Genomic DNA, 18,708 nt, shown 5'->3' with positions numbered 1-18,708 from the left:
CAAAACAAAAAAAGAATATTCTCTGGAAGGCTGGCCAGTGTATAAAGCGACCTGGTTTCTGTGCCTGAGCCGTGTGTGATTCCTCCATTAGTGTGTGGGTGTGGAGCTGATTGAAGCTCGGTAGATAAAGGGAGTAGGACCCTGCCGATTTCCAACCCAGTCTGCTGCCGCCAGGCTGGGCTGATCTGCTGGTCCATATGGCCATCGTTTGCGATTCATTAAAACTGGCACACAAGTGTTTACCCTGAGTGGCGCGGCGTGGAGCGGAGGGAGGCGGAGGGAGGGAGGGAGGGGGGGAGGGGAGGGTAAATAAGACTCCCTGGCAGATGTAGCCGGCCTGGGGTGGCTACCACGCAGAGCTTTTCACTCTGGCTGATGTCTTTGGCCTGATCCTGTTACCTGCATTGTCAAACCCACAGTCACGGAGACGAGAGCAGGGCGAGAGAGAGAGAGACAAAGTCCATCCTTCCGAACGACTGTCATTATGAATAACACATTACTCTGCTGTGGTCCAGAAGTCACAATGCCAGCTGTTCAATACATAACACATGTAACAAATGTGACAGTAGGGAATAGGCCTTCAGGGACAGTGCTGACGGTTCTGATGGAGGGAGGGGCAGTCATGCTGACACTGCGTGTCTGTGTCTTACTGTGTGTCTGTGTCGGTGCTGGGTGCTGGCCGTGCTGCTTGGTGGTGACTAGGGCACACATTCCTGTCTGTCCCACACACTCTGTATCTCTGTCCCTCCTGTTTATTCCCAGAGCAGAGGGACATATGGGGGACAACAGGGGGTGGGCCAAGCTGGAGCCATGCCTGGTTATTAACTATAATTGCAGACATGGTGGTGGCGTGTACGGTTGTGGATGGAATGTATTCCACACACCACATACCAACACAAATACATTCATATACATACAATACATTCACTGCGGAGATCTTGGTTAGCTCAGTGAGGGAAAGATTGTTGTGTAGATAAACAAGCAAACAGTATCTGCTTTATAGGAAGGTGTTAACTAGCAACCAGGCAGCATGCCCACAGTGTGCTAGATAGATAGATAGATAGATACGATAGATAGATACGATAGATAGATAGATACGATAGATAGATACGATAGATAGGCCCGTGTCTAGTGGGCGCTAGCTTTCTCATTAGTGGAGATTATTATTATTATTGTGAGAGTGGCGTGGCGTGGCGTGCCTTTAGCAGCATCCAGAGGATGACTCAGGGCCTGGTGTCAAGAGGACAGTTTTCCAGCCGGCCTGGTGTGCCATGAGGTTACACATCTGTGACATGGCAGCCAGCGCTGTGCTTTGTCAAAGTGACGGCCTGACTGAGCTCTCTGACAGCACCCACTTACCCCTCCTCTCTCCCCTCTTCCTCCCCCTGAGGGAGACAGACGCTGGGGAGGAATGTGTGGCGGTGGGTCTGTGTTATCTCACCCTCCCTGTCTCATCCTCTCTCTTTCTCTCTCAATCTCTCGCTCTCTCTCTCTGTCTTTGTTTTTCCCTCCCACATGCTCTGACTCTTCATTCTAAAACTATTTTATTTTTATGCCCTGTCTCCTCTCTCTCTCTCATCTTCCACCTCCTCTCGCCTTTTTCCACTTACCATATCTTCTCATTTCATTCCTCCTGTCCCTCCTCCCTTCTACCTCCCTTCCCTCTCCTCTCCCAGGCGAACCTGCCCCTGCTTCAGAGGGAGCTCCTCCACTGTGCACGGATGGCCAAGCAGACTCCCGCCCAGTATCTGGCCCAGCATGAGCAGCTGCTGCTGGACGCCAACGCCAGCTCGCCCCTAGACTCCTCTGAGATCATGATGGAGATCAACGAGCATGGCAAGAGGAGGACCCCCGACAGGTACTGAGTGACCACCACACACACACACTCAAAATACACACACACACACACTCAACATACACACACACACACTCAAAATACACACACACACACTCAAAATACACACACTCACCCTCAAAATACACACACACACACACACACACACTCAAAATACACACAGTATGCAGACACGTCACATACCACAGCTGGAAAACAACTTATCACTCCTCTCCCTCCATCTTACAGCAGAAACACAACTGAAAAAACACACAGGCTTACACACACAAATAATTGAATTATTTCTGGGTATTTGGAAATGCCAAGCCACAAGGGGGAGGTTATAAATCCTCTGTGCGGGAGGCGGAAGTCTGGGCAGCCCTGATGCCAGGCGGGCAGGGAGGGCGATTCAGGCTGTGCCAGCTGTCTGCGAGGGGAGGAGGAGGAGGAGGATAAGTCCAGATGCTGTGGACGTCACGCTATAACCACAGCAGCAGCAGTGGCTCTGTGTCAGCGGCCCCAGTACAGTATGAGGAGATGTCCTCAGTCCAACCCACAGACAATACCCTCACTGTCCTATACACTTCCCTGCCCTCCCCACAGCAGCCTGCTGCCATATCCGCCCCACAAACTGGGCCGTATAGAGAGGCGGGTGGAGACACATCTGGAATTTAAGACAGACAAAACCACAGGACTACTCTCCACCTCATCTCTCTCACTCCCCATCCCTTTATCTTGGGCTGCCTCTCCTCTCTTCTCCTCTCTTCTCCTCTCTTCTCTCATCTCCTCGCCTCTCCTTTCTCTTCTCTTCTCCTCTCCTCTTTTCTCTTCTCATCTCCTCTCCTCTCCTCTCTTCTTCTCTCCTGTCCTCTCCTTCAGTCAGCTAGTCAGTATGTCAGGGATGTGTCCAGATCCTGCTGAACCCCTGCTTGAGGTTATCGTGACGGGGAGGGAGGGAGGGGGAAAGGGGGGGGGGGAGAGAGAGAGAGGGTGGAGGAACGGGCAATCCCTCTGTAATCTGCACACCTCCGCCTCCCAACCCCTGGCTTACAGAGTCACGGCGGGCTGGGCCAGCTGTTGCTTAGATTTGTGAGATATTGGTGGCGGGCTAAAGCACTGACAGAGACAGACACATCCCCCCTCACAGTCTCACCCCACGACCCACAGCCTGCCAGAAGTGGAGAGGGTCTGCAGAGGGGATTGGGGGTGGAGGGTGGGAGGGGATTCATCACGTAAACAAAGAGGGGACAAATACCCATACACACACACAGACTGAGTAATATACACACACGGACTCATAAACAAGAACACACTCGCATCCACATGGCACTGAAATTCCTTTCATTTGCCTTTGATCCCTGGGATGATAGAGAGCGTTTTACCTCCGAATGCCTGGCTGTTTCACCAAGCTAAACAGATTAATATCAACACCGGCGTTTAAACTGTCCAGATGGCTCCCAAAACAGGACCGTCACTGAACATCTGCTAAACACAGACTCACAACAGCCCCGTAGGTCTGTGGGAGAGGCTACACTTGCAAGTTAAGAGAGTGAGTTGAGGGATATTAGGATTAAGAGTTTGGATCCCACCTCGAGACACTGAATATACAGAGTGTATTTTTTTTTACATATGGCGTACAGCTGTGCACACACTCTGGAGTAGATTCTGTCTGAAGTGAACAGTGAGCTTCTCAGTAGGGGGGATTCCTGAAACACCATCAGATTTACTGCTCATGTCTTCTAGTAACAACAACAGGTTAGCAGCCCAGTAAATCTAGAATGTCTTAAATATGCATGTACATCCTGAATATAACACATCTCATTCCTGTCCCCTTGTAACTTCCTCAGTCTGCCATATTTCAACAATAATGGATTTTCTAGGAGATGTTAACAATTCTAAAGTGAGTGAAAGTGTCTGATTTGGTGGTGACACGTACAACGGGAATGTAACCGTGTTGATCTGTGCTCTCTTCCTTCAGGACCAAAGACTCAGAGAGAGACGGGCACCACCCGGAGCACCTGGCCAAGCGACCCTGCACCATCAGCCCCAGCCAGCGCTTCAGTCCCAGCACTGGCCTGCCACCCCACCCGCCCCCCAACGGCCTGCCCACGCACCCCCCCAACGGCCTGTCTCACCCCAACCCCCCTGCCCCACAACACTACCGGCTGGAGGACATGGCCCTGGCCCACCACTACCGCGACGCCTACCGCCACACAGCAGAGCACCGCGAGGCTCGGGACAGGCACCGGCAGACAGGTGAGAGAGGGAGGGAATGAGAGAGGGGCGAGGGAGGGATGAGGGAGAGCGAGAGAGGGCCTCATGGCGTCTCTAAAGAACAATGACAGGTTGTCACAGTTTGGTGTTAAATTCCCATGGTAGTGCATCTATAAAAGCCTATAGTGACACATGCTTGGGTATGTCCCCCTAGGAATCCATATACGTCTTCCCTCAGTTAGAGCCGTAATGGCTCACACTGTATAAGGAAGTGTTAGAGCCCTAATGTCCTGTATGTGGAGGAGACTGGAGCCAGAATGGCTCATATATGGCGATGGTGCCTAAGTGCTGAACGCAGGGAATGTGTGTTTGTGTTGCAGCCGTGCATGGAGCACGCCAGGAGGAAGTGATCGATCACCGCCTGACAGATCGGGAGTGGGCCGAGGAGTGGAAGCACCTCGATAATGTACGTGTTGCTGGGGTAGGGCTCCCCGGTTTTATCCTAATATCCCCCATCCTACAGAGAAGTGTGTAGTAGAAATATTTCAACCTCTCAGTGCTGTAGATGATATGAAGGGAGGTGGGACAGGGGGAGACAGGGTGCTGCTGACAGGTTTAAGAACTGAAACCTCAGCAGAGTTTGCATTTGATGGACAGCTGACCTTAGGGGGTCTGTAGAGGCTTGTGTCCATGTCAGGAATGGACAGCCGAGGCCTCTCTGGCCAGCGCTCTGAGCTCCCCTTTACCAAGGCTGGAACACACACACACACACACACACACACACACACACACACACACACACACACTCAGGCACTAAAAAGGGCCACAGATGGAGCGAGGGACCCAGTAGAGGACAGCTCCAGCTGGGGAGAGCAGCTGAGACAAGGGCTGTAGTCATGGAGGGAACCGGCCTGTGCTGGGCCTCTGCCAAATTAGAAACACTCTACTGAAATAAATATAGCTAACAGAGAGAGGGAGAGTGAGGGGTAGAGAGAGAGAAGCAGGCGGAGAAAGAGAGCGAGAAGCAGGCGGAGAAAGAGAGAGAGAGAGAAGCAGGCAGAGAGAGAGAGCGAGATAGAAAGAGAGAATATGGAAGGAGGCATTTTGCAGACCGGGGGTTAGAGGAGGCATAGGGCAAAGGCAGAAAGAGAAACAATGTTGAGAGAGAGAAAAGAGTTAGTGAAGAAAAATATCAAGAGGAAGGCAAGGGGAGGAGGTGTGGGTGAAAGGCTTTAGCAGACAGAGGCTTGGAGGGAGCACAGGGGTGGAATGAATTGGTTCGGCCTTTTCCATCGGTAGCACAGCTGTTACAGCCATTTTTACTTCACTGCTCTGTATAACCACTCAACCTCATTCACACACACACACACACACACACACACACACACACACACACACACACACACACACACACACACACACACACACACACACACACACACACACACAAATACTCAGCACTGCTGGCTCTCGCTGCTAAAACGGGGACAGGGTCACACACTCAGGAGTGCTCCTTAGAAAGTATTGTTGCACCTAAACAGCAAGAACTGATTCTAGAGACACTGGATTGCTCCCAAAAAATCACTCAAATTACCATCAATGAAAATGTTCTCATACAATTTGACATCTTGATGAAGGTTAGGCCTGTTTCTTTTTTTCATAGACTAAATTCAGAATGCACACTATACAGTACTTCCGAATAAAACTATGCGACCCTGATTTATCGGTACACTTTTAGGTGCAGAGGCTCCGCCATCCTTTAGCACCACCGAGAGCAGCTGCCTGTTGTCAGAGTCTGAACTGTAGGAGAGTAAATCAGAGAGTAGAGCGGCGCTCTGATCATGTCTCCCCCTCCCTCCTTCCCTCCTCCTCCCCCCTGCAGCTGCTCAACTGCATCATGGACATGGTGGAGAAGACGCGGCGGTCTCTCACGGTGCTGCGGCGTTGCCAGGAGGCCGACCGCGAGGAGATGAACCACTGGATCCGACGCTACAGCGACGTGGAAGATATGAAAAAAGGTGGGAGCAACGGCCAGCCACGCCCTCCTCCTCCTCCTGTACCTCTACCTCCTCACAACTCCTCCTCCAACACTCCTAACAACGTCGAGACACAGCAGCCCATAGGTACTTCCACTGCTGCAGACACCAGCACCAGGCTGTCACTCCTCACTCCACACTGTCACTCAGTCAGCAACTCTGTGTGTTCTGTCTGCTCTGAGGAAAGAGGGGAGCATGCTGGGGGATGAAATTAAATGTTACAAAGCAAAATGAAGCTCAAGTTTGAGTGTGTTCATGAGGTTGCCACGCAGAGGGCTGAATCCTAACTAGAGATCTATGCATGTAGCTTGGACTTTTGGGTAAATCATGCACTGACGTTAGTGGGAAATTTGTGCAAAATATTGAGTTATTTCCAGTTAGGATGTGGCTCATAAAGTGTTTGTGTGTGTGTGGAGAGCACGGTAGACTGATTGATGTTCTGGTCTGGATTGTGTTTCAGAGATTCATAGGGACTTCCTGCACAGACCTGCGTCTGGGTACCTACCTGAGGAGATCTGGAGGAAGGCTGGTGAGTAACCACACGTCCGTCCTGACTGTACTGTCACTGTCCTGTCACTGTCACCCTCACCGCAACCGCCACTGCAGATAGCCCTGAAGAGGGCCCTGCCTGTCCTGTTGCCATAGTTACATAAGGACAGGGATGGGATTGGAGGGCCTGTGACTGTCTTTTGTATCATTATTGCTAAGTGCTTTCCACCTTTAACCTGCTATGTACGGCGACTGCAGTTCAGCTGCAGTGGAAATGCACTAACCAACCTGGCGCTGTCCAGAGCAGCGTACGCAGCAGAGGTGGGGCCTGCAGCTTAACTGGAGAGAGGGAGGAGGAGGAGGGATATCCTCTGCTTAGGAGTAGTAAAGCTTAGTTCATATAATACTGCTTTTCAATGGGACAGCTTTTAACTCATTGTTTTAAGTATACTTGAACCAGCCAGACCAATCGCATCCTAATAACTGTTGGCAATCTGGGACCACGCCCCTTAGTCAGACTAATGACTGTCACTATCATACGCAGAGCAGTCTGATTCTGTTATATGTAGCAGGGGTGGGTTCGCGTGTTGCAGTGCCTGGGCCTTATATAGCAAGCATATCCCAAGAGGAGTCAGTTATGACGCAGCCTTGGTCCCACTGAGTACCAACACAATTATGCTGCAGTCATATTTAAATACTGTGGGGGGAAAGATGCTGCTGTCTGTGAGATAATGTGCTGCATTTTCACCAGCAGAAGAACTATTTTAATTTATAGTTTTTTTCATACAGGTGCTACAAGTATCCCACTCTCCCCAGCACTGAAGCAACTCCAAAACAAGCAGGGTGAGTATGGCAGCCCCCCCCCCCCCCCCCCCGTGTGTGTGTGTGTGTGTGTGTGTGTGTGTGTGTGTGTGTGTGTGTGTGTGTTTGTGTGTGTGTGTGTGTGTGTGTGTGTGTGTGTGTGTGTGTGTGTGTGTGTGTGTGTGTGTGTGTGTGTGTGTGTGTGTGTGTTGTGTGTGTGTGTGTGTGTGTGTGTGTGTGTGTGTGTGTGTGTGTGTGTGTGTGTGTGTGTGTGTGTGTGTGTGTGTGTGTGTGTGTGTGTGTGTGTGTGTGTGTGTGTGTGTGTGTGTGCGACCCCTCCTATGGTATTCACTAATGCACCACCTCTGTCCTATTACCACTGCTCCCTCAGCAAACAGCATAACTGCAGTCTATCTCTTTAATTAGAAAAAGACACGTATTCTCTGGTGTCGGTAAGGTTGAGAGACTATGCCGCCTTTGAAAAACAAGATCTGAAGTGTGAAAAAGGAAAAACCTGCCGGATCCCTCCGGAATTAAAACGTTAATATTGCTGCCCCCGTGTTTTGCATTAAGTGCTAATTGTCCTAGCATCTGCTCTGCAGGCTCCTTGATAAGAATTAATTACATTTGTAAACTAATCTTAGTGATGCATGCATTAAGCCTGATAATTGAGCAGCAGAGGACTGTACCGATAGTTAGGAAAAGGCATGCACGAATAAGAAGGGACAAAATGTAGAAATTAAATGATGGATGAAGGTAGAGACGGGCAGGGTGAAAAAAGCAAGAGAAGAAGACGTGTGCGGGAGGTGTTGAGAGGATAACTGGAATACAAACTACTTCTCCAGTTTCTGAGCAGAGGGGACTCACACACACAAAGACACGCACGCACACACATATTCAGCACATACACACGGGACTAGCCGCCCAGCCCCAGCCCCAGCTCAGCACAGCAGCCCCAGACAGCTGGACCAGAGAGGGAGCAGAGGGAGAAATATGACAGTTATTTATGACTCCTCTCCTTTACACCAACTGACTGGAAGAATCAGGAAGTGAGAATAGACCACAATATGGCTCTCACCTCCAGTCTGCCCAGAGGAGGTTCACTCACCTGGGGGACCACCTGACTATGTCTGTGTGTAGAACGGAAGGGAATCTAGTAATACAACTTCCCCTCCTTTTGGTTGTACAAGACATTTACTTATCCCATATACTGTGCCAGTTGGCAGTTTGATATTATATTTTTCATGGCCATAAAATATAGATTTGGTGGTTGGACATGAGGATTTAATTAGTTGTATTATGTGGGGCAGCTGTTTTCTCTCGGTAGAATTCTGCAAGAGCTGAAGCAAAATGAATCTCTGATGTTGTATTTTGTTCTCCTTGTAACATGAAGAAAATAATGAGAGGGATTGTGATTCCTTCCTAACCGGATAACCACTGTCTTCTAATGAGAACCAGCCTTAGCTTCTATTGTTTTCTAAAAACACTGCCTATTCACTCACATGAGTTGGCATTTGTAGAACAAAGGCCAGAGGATAGGACCTCTACCACAGTTAACCCCTGTTAGCAAAGTTATGCATTAATGATACGGAAACCATTTTCCCTCCTCAGTTCTTACGTCTATTTCTTCTCTGTTCATTCACTCAGAATAAAAAAAAATCAAAAGCAGAGAGTCACAGAATAATGGGTTAATAGGCAAGTTTATGAACAAAGTTTGGAGACATCTGCTGTTGTCAGCGCTGGAAATGATTGTTACCAGACGTCTTTTAATTAATTATTAACAGGCTTCTTTTTCTGACAGAATGTTTTAAATCTTGGATGATGTACATCTGTTTGCCGAGATAAAACAAATGGAGAGCTTAGAGTGTGCCTCAATAAAGGATGACAGAGTAGGAGCGGTCATGGGGACTGACGCCTCTCTCTCTCTCCACAGAGGAGGCAGTGAACGAGGTGAAGAGGCAGGCCATGTCGGAGCTACAGAAGGCTGTGTCGGACGCTGAGAGGAAGGCCCATGAGATGATCTCCGCTGAGAGGTCCAAGATGGAGAGGGCGCTGGCCGAGGCAAGGAAACAGGCCTCTGAGGATGCACTGACCGTCATCAACCAGCAGGAGGACTCCAGCGAAGTGAGCATCACAGCCTTATCACCCACCCCATGCCCCCACACTATCCTACACTCTTAAGGTTTCCACACACTTAACATACATAGAGCTACATGCGTGCACATTGTTTTTGTTGTTGAGCAACGTGCACTATTTTGGTAACATGATACCTCATCAAGGTTTTCTTGTTGTCTTCTCATTTGTTGTGAAAGCAGAAGAAGAGTGCCTTGTCTTCCCTTGCTAGCAAGTTGTCTAAACACTGCAAGCTAGCTAGCCTTATAGCAAAGATTTTTTTATAACTAAACCAAGATAGACTGTGCACAGCCTGTCGTTTCAAATGGAAACAAATGAGTTATAGTGGGTAGAACAAGCATGGAGGTGGGCAGAACCAAGCACGAGCCAGCGAGATCCTATTGGCGTGTTCTAGCATACAGGTGCATATTTCCGTTAGGGAGCGCCTACTCTGTGAAGTGTGCGTATGCAATAACTCAATTCGCCTTTGCACTCCTTCTAAACAACGCAATTTTTTAAAACTTTGGCAAAGGGTAAAGTCTACAAAAGTTTGTCCACTCTGTTCGTAACAGATTGTAGTTTTGGGAACAGAAAACTATTGATATCAAATGTTTCATCGATGAGAAAATTTGCAGAATGTCTGCCAAATCCATCTAGTTCCTTCTTCTCCCACTACTGGCCACTGGTCTTCCTCTCACCACCATATTTGGTAGTGAGTGGAAACGCTAAGTGAATGCTTCACATTTATACATCCGGAGAAATATCTGTCTCGTTGTTCAATCTGGGCTTTTAGCTTCCCACATCGCCATGTGAAATTATCAGATTTATAATTAAATTATAAGCCCTGGCAAATATTCTTATACTTGCCTCTGTAACCTACAAAGTTATCCCAATTTGATATACTGCTTCAATGTATTCACTCCCATATCAGCTAAAAATAGAATGTCATCATGTTTTGGTCACAGAGAAAAAGCTCAAATCTCTCAGCTGTTTTTAACAATAGCCTGGAATCAATAGTTGCTACTTCTAAACACAATACATTTCTGGGAGGATTCTAATAAGGCTATAATGTCGTTTGGTTTATTGTTTGAACAGTCGCTGAGATTATACTAATTTATCAATGCTACTTTGATGCATAGCCTATAGATCAAATCAAGGAACCAAGCAAGATTCATTGCCTACTGCCCCCATGACTACGCAAGGAATGATACAGCGCGTTACAATTTTCAAGGAGCCACCTCTTTTGAGATGAAAAACGACATTGCTACATTCTGCTATGACCCTTAGGGTCCATCTCCGTAGAGTATAAATAGCCCTTATGAAAAATAGATGCTATCTAGAACCCTAAAAGTGTTCTTCGGCTGTCCCCATTTTAGGAACCCTTTTTTGTTTCAGGTAGGACCCTTTTGGTTCCCGGTAGAACACAGAGGGTTCTACATGGAACCAAAAAGGGTTCTACCTGGAACCAAAAACGGATCTCTTATGGGGACAGCCGAAGAACCCTTTTGGAACCCTTTTTTCCAAGAGTGTACCCCATGCCCCACATCCTGTGCCCTCTAACATACCACAGCACAGCAGCAGGCATAAAGAGAGATACACTCCTCACCCTACTGTCAGTAAACACAGGCACACACTGCTGCACTGCATCACAAAGCACACTGTCACATTCCAAACCTCAAACTCACAATCAATCGTGTCACCTCAACCCACCAACCACCCGTTTTACATAACAAACTGTCACACAGCTAACTCACTTATTTTAGACCGCACACTAACACTTCCTCAAAATAGTCCTGTCACACACACTTTCTCTTCACATGACTTACAGTCACACACACTTCATAACACCCCCCCCCCACCATCAGCATTCGCTTCTCAGTAACAGCTCATTCACCAGTTCTATACAAGCCAGAGTCCTCAATGCAATGTGTGTGTGTGTGTGTTCGGCCACCCAGACAGATTCTGCACAGATCAACAGACGTTCACAGTGCCTGGAGCAGTGTTTAGCCTATCAATTCTCTATCAAAATCCCATATTCTGCACAGAATGTGTATATCTTAAGCAGGACACTGTCTGGTTGTGGTGTTAATGTGAGCCACAGCTGGCTGCACCTGGTCTGTGTCAACACCATGTTTTCATTTCATTATTAAAGAGTGGCTCCAGCCGCTTGTTTGAATAACAGCAGCCACAAGTGGATGGTTGGAGCAACAGTGTCAGGGCCAGGACAGGCCAGGACAAGATAGGGCAGGACAGTCCACCTAGTGGTTTGGGGCATTTGTAGCCCCAGAAAATAAATGTGGGAATTTGTTGCCCAGAACATGAAACACTTCAGCTGTGGATAGCATGACAGTATTTGAAAAGTGGTAACAATGATATTTGTATAATAATATAACAGGTTGACGACCAGAGATTTATTTTATCAACTCTATGCCTTCTTCCCACTGTCTCTCCAGAGCTGCTGGAACTGTGGACGCAAGGCCAGTGAGACGTGCAGCGGCTGCAACACAGCGCGCTACTGCGGCTCCTTCTGCCAGCACAAAGACTGGGAGAAGCACCACCACGTCTGTGGCCAGGGTCTACAGGGCCTCCCCGGGGGCAGCAGTGTTCCTCTGGGCACCCCCTCCTCCAGCGCACCCCCTACACACTCAGAGAGCACCCCCCCTGGTCCACTCTCCCTGCCCGGCCAGACCAGCGGTGGTGGAGGAGGCAGTCTCTCTGGGAGTCCTAAGGAGGCTAGCTCCAGCAGTGCCTCACGCTCCACTACCCCAGCTACCCCTGCACTGCTGGACGCCACCTCTCGCTGACCCCGCCCTGCCACGCCCAGTCACTCCCACTGACGCTACAGTACAGCTGCCATCCATCCTAAACGAACAGAGGAATCTCCATCGATCGCACTGCACCCTTTCCTTCTTCTGTACTGCATTTGTAGGGGTCCTACCGTGAATACTGCACCGTCAACTACTTCTTAGCTACCTGAAGGCCTTGTTTTCTCAATTCCTCAACCTCCCCCCAAAAAACCTTCTGACTGTCTCTCAGCCGCACAGACTTTCTCTCTGTCAAACTCGAAACTAGTCGAGGGGTCCACTGTTGTGTTTAGCATGGCTAGGGCTTACTTTACTGAATGCTCAAAATAAACCATGCAGAGGCAGAACTCCCTCTCTTAAAGTCATATTACACAAAAAAAACACCATACTTGGTTTTTGAACTCTGATAATGTCATGTGAAGATAAGCTTTGTTATATGCCAGACCAACACGTGGCCTCAGTAACATAAGCCCAGTCAACGCCTGTGTATGTCGGGGGCTTGCATTGCATGAGACTCGTTATGGTACCACACGTATTGTGAAGAAGAGATATCTAAATTTAGCACTTGGAGAGGATTTCCCTTTAACGCAGCAGGAGTGGGATGACTCTTAACCCCTAGCATGTGCACTAACAGCCCAGACCTCAGAGATGGATAGATAGATGCGTCTATAGAACAGGCTCTTCTGTGTACTGGGCCATGGACATGTTCTGACTGAGGTCCCCTATCTAAGAAGCCAGACACCAGTCAGGAAACCCGTCTTCTGATGGAGGGGATAAGATACACTCATGGTGCGATTTATTCCTCAGAAGCTCTTCCATAATACGGCGAATTATTTATCCGATGATTCATTTTTGGGCTTTAAGGAAGACAAAAGAAAAGTCCAAATATTCAAAACAAATAATATGATTTTAAAAAGTTAACTACCTTGCTAGCGAGCCAAGAAAATGACACCGGACTCACCTCTCTGTACCGATGTGAACCCAAATGAATTCAAAGAAGGGAAAAACATGATCCAAACCTTTTTATTACACTGCCAAAGTTACTAAGAGACAAGGAGAAGCACTCATCTTGTAACCAAACGCAAGCAACTTCACCTCCTCAGCAGCAAAGCCCTGGGAGATAAAGGCTGTAGAGCAACAACAGGACTCACACAAAAACTCTATATTAAGTGCACTGTAGCTGGCCTCTGTCAGCCTGAAAATACCCACAGTGATCCACAGAGAGAGAAATCCAGAGCAAACATTTGAAACGCCTGCCACAAAAGACAATTGAAATGGAAGGACGAACCACTGAATGTGACAGTGATTTATGTGAATGGCAACGGAATGGACAAAGAAGCAGCTACTCAAAAAGAAGGTGAAAGGCATTGGAACTGCCAAAAATAACCTAAAAAAACTGATAACCTGTCCAAGCAAGCATTGTACAGTATGGATAAGACTTTTGTTCTTAATTATGTTTTTTAGCTCTATCAAGAGAATACATTTCAGTGAGTCGTACATTTTCACCCTCCTTTTCCAAAGCATGACAGACTAACGAGCCTCATAAGCGGTGTAGACTCAGTTCTCTTCTCTCTCTCTTTCTACCTCCCCCCACTTTCCTGTATGTTCCTCCCTAAAACTCTCTTGTCCCTCAGTCAACCCTACCCCCTTTGGACATAACCTCTGAGCAGATATCTGGGAAGGGATCAAACCTGCTTGTAGATATTCCTTTCTTTGTTTCTCGCTAAAAAAAATGTCTCTGTCTCTGGTGTCCACCTGTGCTGCCCTTGTGCGTTTTCAGAAAGAGGAACTTTTCTTCTTTTTAAGTTTGGACAAAACATTGAAGCAGGAGCAAAGACACTCTAGGAGAGAAAACCCCATGTTGTACTTAGTGTTCAATTTGTTGTATCTTTATCAATGAAAAGAAAATCCTCTTGTAGAATATTTTATATTGCTCGCATTGTAAGACAGTGAGAGGACGGAGGTGCAATATGAAGAGAATTCAGCTACTGAATGAAACCTCAGCCACTACCCATAGGGGTCATATAATATAGATACATATAAATATATTTAAAATAACATCAGTAACTTAATGTGAATGTACATAGTATTTAAAGAGGTCCAAAAATGTGTTTGCCAAATAACAGAAACCTTTAAAGTAATGTACAATGTCCAGAATATGATTTCTTTCCAGTTCATTTTTTAATCAAAGGAATTTTCATTTATCATAAATCCTTCTTTTCTACCAGATTAGCAAAGTCTGCTGAGTGAGTAATCTCAAAAAGATGTTATGAGGAGGGATGTTGGCAGCGATAGTGGTTTTCTTCTGGAGTCACAGTTCTTATAGCTCCCCCTATAATTGATGGCAGCGTACTCCACTGACTCCCTTCAGGAGGAGCCAGCTATAGCTCTCATGACAGGCCCAAGAGGATGGTTTTAAAGAGGAGAAAGAGAGGCTTATCACACATTGATTCTAAAAGCGTCCTAGCATGAGGCTAAATTACTCCACTACTCTGGATATTGGATTTAAAACGCAAGAACGTGTGCCCAAAAAGTTATCTGGGAAACATTGCCATCCATTGGGCTGAAGTGCCACTGCAGTGGGCCACCTTTTACACTAAAACCCATGTGGGCTGCCCCCAAAACAAAGCCTACACACTGGTCTGGAAGTCTGAAGCTTAACCTAACCATGATACTGCCCAATCCTTTCACTGATCATTTTTTCTTACCCTGTCCATAGATTAGTTTGTGAAGATGCAGTCTCAGTCATTTATCCTCATGTAGGGTTAGGATCCTAGCAAGGCGAAAAGGACTCAGAACCTGGGAGAGTTGGAACAGATGTCTTCACAATCACAGGCTAACAAGGAGGAATGCCATCTCATACAGTAATGTCATCACAAGCTATAAGTTAAAACCTCATTAAGTTAGAATTACATGCTCAAATGGCTTTCAAACATAGCATCATATGAATGATATAATAATCCCGAACCAATTGGCCACATAACTCTAAAATGGACCAAACTGGAAGGAGCTTTTGTGTTGTTTTATCTTGTACTGTTAAAAGTATGGTCTGCCAGGCTCTTTCGCATTTAAAACCTAGTGACATATTGACGCAGAAACGATTAGACGTCTATTAGCATTGACAGTGTGTTTAATTTATCACATATGTACATGATCTATTTTCCTATATGTCGGTATCGAAAAGTAATATATAAATCGTTCAAATGTGATAAGCTGCGAGGTACCCTGCATCTGCGTGTATATGTGTGTCATATGTTATTACCGATGTATTGAAATGGCTTCAGCCTGTTTGTGTTTCTAAACTTCTTCAGCCCTCTGCTCTTTAACCCCCACCTGAACATCCCTCCTGTCTCCTGACCCACCACAAGCTACCTCCTGTGACGCTGCAGCACATGACTGGGAGAGGTCACTGAGCTTTGGAAGCAGGGCTGCGAGCAGACATGCAAACTCACACAAACATCAGAGCAAATAGGAAACAAACCCGAAAGATCTAATACTGATAACTTTACAATGTGTATATTTTCGCACCTCAACTCTGTCAGTCAGAAATAGTGATCAAATGAGGAACACTCAGATGATTTGGATTCTAGACTCTCTACGTATACTACACTGTCCAGGTTTCGACATACAGTAATTCCTTCCATACCCAAGCTGAACGTTAAACCATTACATGCCATTTGTAGTCCAAAACAAATAAAAGCACAGACCAAAGTATTTCTGCACGGCGGTAGATTTTGAAATTGTGTCGAGTAAGACCAGAAATAAGGAGGCTTGAGGCCAACTATACCTGTTAACCAAAGTGTCTGAAATAAACACATGCTCAAAGCACAAGACAAAAACAAACAACCAACGCATCTGTGAAGGTGGAGATTTGTAGATTATTTATTCAAGCAATCAAAGCGCTTGTTTCTACATATCTAATGCCTCAGATAAGACTACAGAAACATCTCCGGAATGCGTAATGATTGCTTTGAGTTTTCTTCCTAAGCCTTGCTTACAGATGGAATAAATGCATGGTGTGTGTGTGTGTGTGTGTACTTGTTTTTCTCTTTTCACAGTTTCTCTGTACAAACTACTTGAACCTTCAGAGCTTTAATGAAACATCTCAGTCAGAATAATGGCAGAGAATTCTAAAGATGTAGCAGTGCACTGAGAGGGAAAGACAGAGTGAACTCACCCACCATATTATCCACAACATTACTGTAGGTTTTGATGACATTTCAATACACATTATCCTTTAATGCTCTCTGTGTGCTTTGCTTGTCTGCGAATCAACCCTGAAACACAATAACTCTTTAATTTGTCACAACTTGTGGCAAATACTATTTTTATTGACCAAAAAAAAACGTGTTTGTAATATCAATCACACCATCTCTCTCTTTCTCTGCTGTCCCTTCTTTAGCCCAGCATTGGGGCACATGTTCTTTGGGCAGGTCTGTACAGGGGTTGGTGCTGTTGGGCATTTGACCATGTAAGCTGTCACTGAAAGGACAGCTGAAGTAGAGTTAGCATGCTGAGCTCCTGTTCTGTGTGACCCACTGGAGAGAAGGTTAACTAATTCTCTTTTTTTTTATGACCAGACAAGGTCAACAAGGTTCCTAAAGTGGTATGGGCTCTGAGGAAAGGATTCACCTTCTGGACATGGAATAATGGAAGACCAACTGTTTGTGGAGCGTTCTCTTTCATTCATGCCCTGTGATGTCATAATGGGGTAATAGGAGGACTATTCCTGCCTCTGATGTGAAATCTACAAAGCCTGGAGGTCTCCACCTCTTATATATAGATAAAGACTGTCATTTATTCACACATACAGACCACTTTATTATCTCTTTAGGTTTTTAATATGGCATACATGAAGAGGGCAAATTCTGTGTTTTCGATGGCAAATACTAGCATGTTGGCATCAGCCTCTCCCTAACCATTTACCACAAATCTATCAATGGAGTTTCTTGGCTCATCTGATTTCAGTGATTGATTGCCCTGTGAAGCCCGCACTGATACGAAGCTGAGATGGCAAAAGTTGATACAGCACTTGGTCTCCCCATGATGAAAGTGTTTTTTGTGTTTTTTTTACATTATTATTTCAAGACAAACAAAGACTTGGTTTTATATGTGTAGGGAAGCATTATATACTGTATTGTGCAATACATTATTACAGAAAAAAAAAGTTTCTGTTCGAAAGGTTGGCGCTTTGAAGAAAAAATTATTTTCCTCTTTAAGAGTCCTATTACCATTCTTAGATGAAGTGAACTGTGCCAGAATAATTTAATTCTGATTTGTATTTATTTATTGCATGCTTTCCTTCCCTTTTTGCTATTCCCCTTTAACTGTGCGCTATGTTGGATGTGTGAAGCTGTAAACATTCTAATTCAGGTTATCGTCTGTGTTGAGCTATGTAACTGCGTAATTAAAAATGAAATGAAATATCAATCATGTTTCCTGATTTTCTGAGTCAAAGATCCTTATTTCAATGTCATAATGAAATACTGCTGCACAGGTAAGTTGGAAAATCATATTTTGGTGTAGTGGTATTCAAAGTCGGGGTCGCGACCGGGAACTGCAGTGGGGTCAACAAAATGTAAATACACTGAACAAAAATAGAAAGGCAACATGTGAAGTGTCCCATGTTTTATGAGCTGAAATAAAAGATCCCAGAAATGTTCCTTACCCACGATAAGCTTATTTCTCTCAAATTTTGTGCAATTTTGTTTACATCCCTGTTAGTGAGTATTTCTCCTTGGCCAAGATAATCCATCCACCTGACAGGTGGTTATATCAAGAAGCTGATTAAACAGCACGATCATTACACAGGTGCACCTTGTGCTGGGGACAATAAAAGGCCACTCTAAAATGTGCAGTTTTGTCACACAAATCAATGCCATAGATGTCTCAAGTTTGCAATTGTGCAATTGGCATGCTGACTGCAGGAATGTCCACCATAGCTGTTGCTAGATAATTTAATGTTCATTTCTCTACCATAAGCCATCTCCAATGTTGTTTTAGAGAATTTGGCGGTAAGTCCAACTGGCCTCACAACCGCAGCCCAGGACCTCTACATCCGGCTTCTTCACCAGTGGGATCGTCTGAGACCAGCCACCTGGACAGCTGATGAAACTGTGGATTTGCACAACCAAAGATTTCTGGATAAACTTTCAGAAACCATCTCAGGGAAACTCATTTGTGTGCTTGTCGTCCTCACCAGGGTCTTGACCTGACTGGAGTTCGGCGTCGTAACCGACTTCAGTGGAAAAATGCTCACCTTCAATGGGCACTGGCCTGCTGGAGAAGTGTGCTCTTCACGGATTAATCACGGTTTCAACTGTACCGGGCAGATGACAGACAGCGAGTATGGCGTTGTGTGGGCGAGCGGTTTGCTGATGTCAACGTTGTGAACAGATTGCCTTATGGTGGTGGTGGG

General features: G+C 46.2%; 1 protein-coding gene across 5 annotated transcripts in view; it reads left to right on the top strand.

Annotated features, from left to right (window-relative positions):
• LOC129834380 (protein CBFA2T3-like) overlaps positions 1-17,720 on the top strand; it is a 50,418-nt gene extending 32,698 nt beyond the window's left edge. For 3 of the 5 annotated variants that reach the window (XM_055899301.1, XM_055899300.1, XM_055899304.1), the window contains exons 5-12: positions 1,677-1,858; positions 3,813-4,090; positions 4,429-4,529; positions 5,931-6,171; positions 6,545-6,613; positions 7,363-7,416; positions 9,308-9,498; positions 11,940-17,720. In XM_055899301.1, the coding sequence (XP_055755276.1) occupies positions 1,677-1,858; positions 3,813-4,090; positions 4,429-4,529; positions 5,931-6,171; positions 6,545-6,613; positions 7,363-7,416; positions 9,308-9,498; positions 11,940-12,290 (1,467 nt within the window). In that variant the 3' untranslated portion in view covers positions 12,291-17,720. The remainder of the gene's footprint in view (positions 1-1,676; positions 1,859-3,812; positions 4,091-4,428; positions 4,530-5,930; positions 6,172-6,544; positions 6,614-7,362; positions 7,417-9,307; positions 9,499-11,939) is intronic. The other 2 variants (XM_055899303.1, XM_055899302.1) reach the window with 1 other exon arrangement.
• Positions 17,721-18,708: the final 988 nt, after the last annotated feature.

Source organism: Salvelinus fontinalis, chromosome 35 (assembly GCF_029448725.1).
Source record: "Salvelinus fontinalis isolate EN_2023a chromosome 35, ASM2944872v1, whole genome shotgun sequence".
NCBI lineage: Eukaryota > Metazoa > Chordata > Actinopteri > Salmoniformes > Salmonidae > Salvelinus > Salvelinus fontinalis.
The sequence above is the reverse complement of the archived record's forward strand: the minus strand, read 5'-3'. Positions and strand labels throughout refer to the sequence as shown.